General features: G+C 39.6%; 1 protein-coding gene across 1 annotated transcript; it reads left to right on the top strand.

Annotated features, from left to right (window-relative positions):
• The first annotated feature begins 309 nt into the window (after nt 1–309).
• Nucleotides 310–3133, top strand: LOC128361482 (UPF0602 protein C4orf47 homolog). Its single transcript, XM_053321962.1, has 4 exons — nt 310–326; nt 478–661; nt 783–946; nt 3079–3133. The coding sequence occupies exons 1-4, from the start codon at nt 310–312 to the stop codon at nt 3131–3133; spliced, it is 420 nt and encodes a 139-aa protein (XP_053177937.1).
• Nucleotides 3134–5630: the final 2497 nt, after the last annotated feature.

Below are 5630 nucleotides of genomic sequence, written 5' to 3'. Positions count from 1 at the left end.
CGTGATACCTTATCCATGACTCTACAACCGATTCATCTAGGAATTCATGGCTAATTCGTATCGATTGAGGAGGCTGCTACCGATGCAGCCGTATCTCTTACTTGTTGAACCGAATATCCGGTTGCATCGGTTCATCGTTCACAACCCTAATAACTTATTGCCATCACATCAGGATATAACAAAGGAGAAAAGCTAAAGGCCTCTGAATTGACTCCATTCCCGTTAGGAAATATCATCTAGCTAGCTAGTTCTTGTCTCATTGGCGAATGCAGCCGTTGAGGCTTCCATCATTCCACCAAGGCTTTCATCATGCAGAAGTGTGCCAGGTTTTATCTAAACTAGGTTGAAAAAAGAATAGACCCTCATATTTATTTAGTTATTCAGTTGGTTGCAGTCTGCAACCTCCCCACTAGATGCCACACTACACACTGCTCCTTTAAACTAACTTTATTAAAATGTGTACTGTGTGTGATACAGAAGGAGGAATCAATCCATCGCTCCAAGTTTAGATGGCCCCTTCAAGCTCAACCTCCATCCCAGAGACTATTTCCAGGGCAATCCATATCACAGTGACAAACCAACCCCACCAGCACATAAGCCCCTCTCACCAAGACAGAAAGTCTCTCCTGCTCCCTTTAAACCAGCGTCCCCCGGGAAACAAGTCAGTATCTCGATCTGCTCTACAGAAACAGAATTAGAGTGAAATATCAGACTACTTTTTATTACAAATCAGTGTCGCCCACCTGTAATATGACTGTTCATGTGGCTCTCTCTTGTGTTAGATTGGAGGAATGAAAGCGGGGACATTTGACAAGTATCCCTCACATTCTGCTGATCCATACGTCCTTCGCCGTTCCAAACCGACCAATCAAGAGCCAATATTCTGTCCCACTCCTGGTCCTAAGAGCACACCTGTCAAGAGTATCATCACTGTCAATGTTAACAGGTTTGATCCCTGATTCTCTTTACTCACCTACCCTCTTTGCTCTCTGTGCTCTCACATACTGTATAGCTTTCAGGTGAGACAAACCACCATCTGCAGAATTTAATAAAACATTTTTTAAAGGGTTCATTCTAGGAAGCCATCTATATGGTGTGTTTAGGTTGAAAATTTGAAGTACAGTAGTGTATTGAAATTGTATTGAAATCATTGTAATGAGTTTTGTGTCCTATTTGGCTCTATCTGAGGCCTGTACTACGAAGCTGGATTTTCTCTTATCGAGGTAACTTCAGGGTTAACCCTGGGTTTTCCGTACTACGAAGCTGGTTCACTTCTTACCGGGGTAAATCACCATGGTAACTTATGCTGAACGGCTAACCTGCTCCGGAGCAGGTTATGTTCTGGATAAGAGATCAGTGAGTACAAAAGCACCACCTCCTGACCAATCAGCTCTCTTATAAAATGACCTGCCCATTCTTAAAAGATCCTGTCAACATTGGTGAGCGGATCGTGAGAGGAGAGCTTAGGAGAGAATGAGTTTTTAGTGATAGATGCAATTTTTTAATTGGCCAAAATATATATTTAAAAAATAATCATTGAGGGATATTATTCTGTATGTTATACAGTTGGTTTGACATCATTCACTCAAATGGTTGAAGCGCATAATAGGTTTGTATTTTGAATGTTGAATATTAAACTAACTTAATGTCTCTTATGAGAGGAAGGGCACTGAGGAAGCGCTCTGCCCCAAATGTCTGTGCCGTAATAAAGTGACGTTGTGTGATCAGAGTGCTGTCCGTTTATATTGTCTGATAAATTAATATTGTATGATCTCATGAATTTACACATTAACAGAGTCGGCAATTTTCTGCCAGCACTCCTTCCTGGCTTTTGCTGCATCAGTGTTGCTTTTGGCCTGGATGATGTGATTGAATTCTTCATATTTATGAAGAATAATTGTCTGCTCCTCCATGGTAAAGTAGTCTGCTCTGCAGGGTTTCTCCATGTTTGTGATTGGTCAGACGCTGCAAACACCTCCCCTTTATGTGAGCGCGCAGAGATCCAGATTGGAAAACTCTGGGTTGATTTACCGAGTTGATATCCAGCTTCGTAGTACCGCTTATCCTAGACTGCGAATATCTGGTTAAGTCAACCCAGGTAACGGAGAGAGATCCTGGATAGGTTAATCCAGCTTCGTAGTACAGGCCTCTGGTGGTAGCTGTGAATAACAGGATTTAGGAGGAAGTGACCTCACAGTAAACATGGGGTAACAGGAAGTAAGCACTAGAAAGGTCTTTTTCTCCTCACACTCAGAAAGTGAGCAGCATAGTGCAGCTGTCTGTTCAATCCTGTGCTTTAAAGCCTACAAAACTGCTTCATCTGTAAGTTATGTTCTGTTTACAGTTATGTTAACAATTGTATATTTTTGGATAATTAGTTTATTGGGGACTTGGTGTTAGAGGTTGTACTTTTAAGCAATAGTTTACATTGTTTTTCTATTATCTATATTTTACTAATGCAGTAGTGCTGACATTTACTTATAAGGGCTCATTGTTTTGTGTTTGTGTTTTTTCATAGTTTTACACAATATCTAAAGATATTTCTTCAAGCAAATCCTGCCAAACACAACAACCTGCCTGTTCCTTGGTGGATAAAAATTGAGATAAATATTTGTGTTAAGCTAGCTGTATAGCTAAAGACCACGTTGCCTCCAACCGCTTTTAGTGAGGGCAGCATAAGTAGTGAAAAACATTAAAAGTTTCTTTTATTAACCGGCATTACCTTTTTTGACCACTTGGGGTGAGCAGAACTAAACTTATATTTTTATATAAGTTTAGTTCTGCTCACTGACATTACCTTTCAAGTTGATGGTAACTTGTCAGCAATTGCCTGTTCAGTAATTAAACATGCTTCATAGAGATGCAGAGTTGGTGATAATTCTCTGTGGACCTATTATACATAGTAATTAGATCTATTGTTATTGTTAAATATTGATTAGAGCAGCTTTAACAAGTAACAGATAGTCTAAGTTGAGATCAGGCATTATCCTAGAATGAATTAAAGTTACCTTGTTTGCAAGAACAAGAGGTTTTGTTTTTTCAATCAATCTTCTAACTTGTTCTGTCTTGTTGTTTCAGGAGTTTAAATTATGTAAAGTACACCTCAACCATCCCAGCTGTGATGACCTTCTGACTACATTACCCATACCACACCAACATGTTTCTTTTTTTCTACTGTATAACTTATGTTACTGTGTCTGTTTTACCACCTGGTGTCATGAGAGCTGTAAAAAATGTTATGCCAACATGTAGATGATTCCGTTTTCAACAGAGGATTCATTTATGAACTTTTTCCCTTTTTGCTTCTCTGAATCCTTTTCTCTTTATAGCATATCCTTGTATAATATTCAGGATGTCACATGTATAGTAACATATGAGAGCTCAAATAAAGTTGAGTTCCTTTTGTCCTCAGCTCTGTAACAAGATGTTTACACCAGAAGACAGTGATACAGGTGCCATCATGTCCATTGCAAATGCTAAAGACTGGCTTTGCAATTGACAGTGCAGAGTAATGTTGACAGTGCCCTCTGCTGGCAAGGTTTTTAACAGCAACTGAACTGGGCCTTATTAGGACAAATGAAGCAGCTCAACATATTTAGGGGTGTGCTCTAATGTTTCATATTGGGAGTACACACACAGTAAAGCAACACAGAGAAGTACAAATGAATGACCTAACTATTCTCACATAGAGACTGTAGCTGACACTAAATGCAGCAGAAATAGGTCACTTACTTTTTGGTCAAACACTCATATTGTGCAGGATTAATCCTCTCAGGAAAGACATTAAATGCTGAACACATTAAATATTCCACTGGTAGGGTAACTGGAGCTTGGACGCCACGTTCTATAACTGAGTCACTCTGTGGAAAGCAGGCCTCTGCTAATTACCTCTGGCTTGTAATTGGATCATTAGCTTCTAGTGAGTTCTATCAATCAGGAACAAGTAGCTATAACAGGGTAATAAGTCCTTAGAGGATCAGGCATATCTTATTCCTCTTTGCCGTAGACCTCCATTGTTGCCAAATACTATTAAAAACACATGAGTGGGGGTGCTTTGGTAGTTGAGTGGTTAAAGCACGCCACATAACGGCAGAGTCCCTGGTTCAAATCCAGGAAGGGACCTTTGTTGCTGTCATGTGGAAACCTTGTAACTCCATATGTTGTTTTGGACATACTATTGTGACCATAATTATCAACATTTCTGTAAAGCCTGACCAGAAAGGGCCCCTTTCTGCTCAAGGACCCCTGGGCACTTACTTACCCAGATTACCAGTATGGTAGATCTGAACATAACTGTACATTTTTTTAAATAAACTTATCTGCTATCATGTAACTGTACTATTAATATATTTGTGTAAGTGAAAATATCAAATATGAAACCTAAGATGAAAGAACACATCACAAATTAGTTAGTTAGTCCATCTTTCTCATCCCACTGGCCAGCTTTTAACCTTGAGTCTATTCAATGGTTTGTGATTTGTTTCAGATGCTGTAGACCAGTGGTCTCCAACCCTGCTCCTGGAGAGCTACTGCCCTTCTCCCCACTCTAACACACCTGATTCTAATTATTAGCACGTTATCAAACCCCTTAACGAGCTTCAGCTAATAATTACAATCAGGTGTGTATAAAACATGCAGGGCAGTAGCTCTCCAGGAGCAGGGTTGGAGACCACCGCTGTAGACCAGGGGCCTGTTTCAGGAAGCAGGTTTAACTAACTCTGAGTTAAAACCTTAACTCTAGGTTGACCAACTCTGAGCTGTCAAACTCAGAGTTTTCGGTTTCAGAACAAGTGTTAACAGTTAGTTCAATCAACTCTGAGTCAAAGTAACTCTGAGTGAAGCTTCTGCATGAGGAGATACCAAGCCCTCATCAATGGAGCACAGATAACATGATTCACCATGACAACAGGAGAAACAAAGGGCTCAGTCCTCCTACTTCTCCCCACAGGATTTAGAAATATTAATGAATACACTCAGACGATGAGTATATTTAAGAAAAGTATTAATGAAAAAAAAGAGAAACATTTTGTCTCGAGTGGTCGATTTATTCAACATTTATATTCTGTGTATGTGTGTATGTGTGTGCGTGGCACATTTAACATTCATGCAGACCCCAACAGGTACAAAACATAGGCCTACTTAGCAGCAACTGAATATGAAATATAAAAATATAGCTCAAACAAGTAAGGTATTGATTACAAACAATTGTGGTGTTGTTTAGCCTGCCCTACCTCATTAAACAGCATTTAAATGCTACACTCAACATGTTATATGTATTTCAGTAGTTGATGAAATCTTCTAAGCAAAGAAGAAAGTCAAATTTTCAGCCATCCCAACACTGCCAGTATTTAATATTGTCTATTTGAAAGCAACACCTACATGCCTTTATACATACAACACTACAAAAGTAAACGTTTAAGTGTGATAGTCAAATTTAGTTTTATGTTTGGGCACTTGCACCATAATTTAACAGTAGCTGGTATGGAGAGAGAGAGAGAGAGAGAAAGTTCCTCACTGGTAGCAAACCAGCGACATTGCCACTGTGAAGCACAAGCAGTAACCACTTGGCTATCAATCACCTTCAAGTATTGCCTTTGTGACAGCCCGACAGGCGGTTGCCTTGGAAACAT

This window comes from Scomber japonicus, chromosome 1 (genome assembly GCF_027409825.1).
Source record: "Scomber japonicus isolate fScoJap1 chromosome 1, fScoJap1.pri, whole genome shotgun sequence".
NCBI classification, from domain to species: domain Eukaryota; kingdom Metazoa; phylum Chordata; class Actinopteri; order Scombriformes; family Scombridae; genus Scomber; species Scomber japonicus.
Note: the sequence above shows the minus strand (reverse complement) of the source record. Positions and strands in the feature narration are given on the sequence as shown.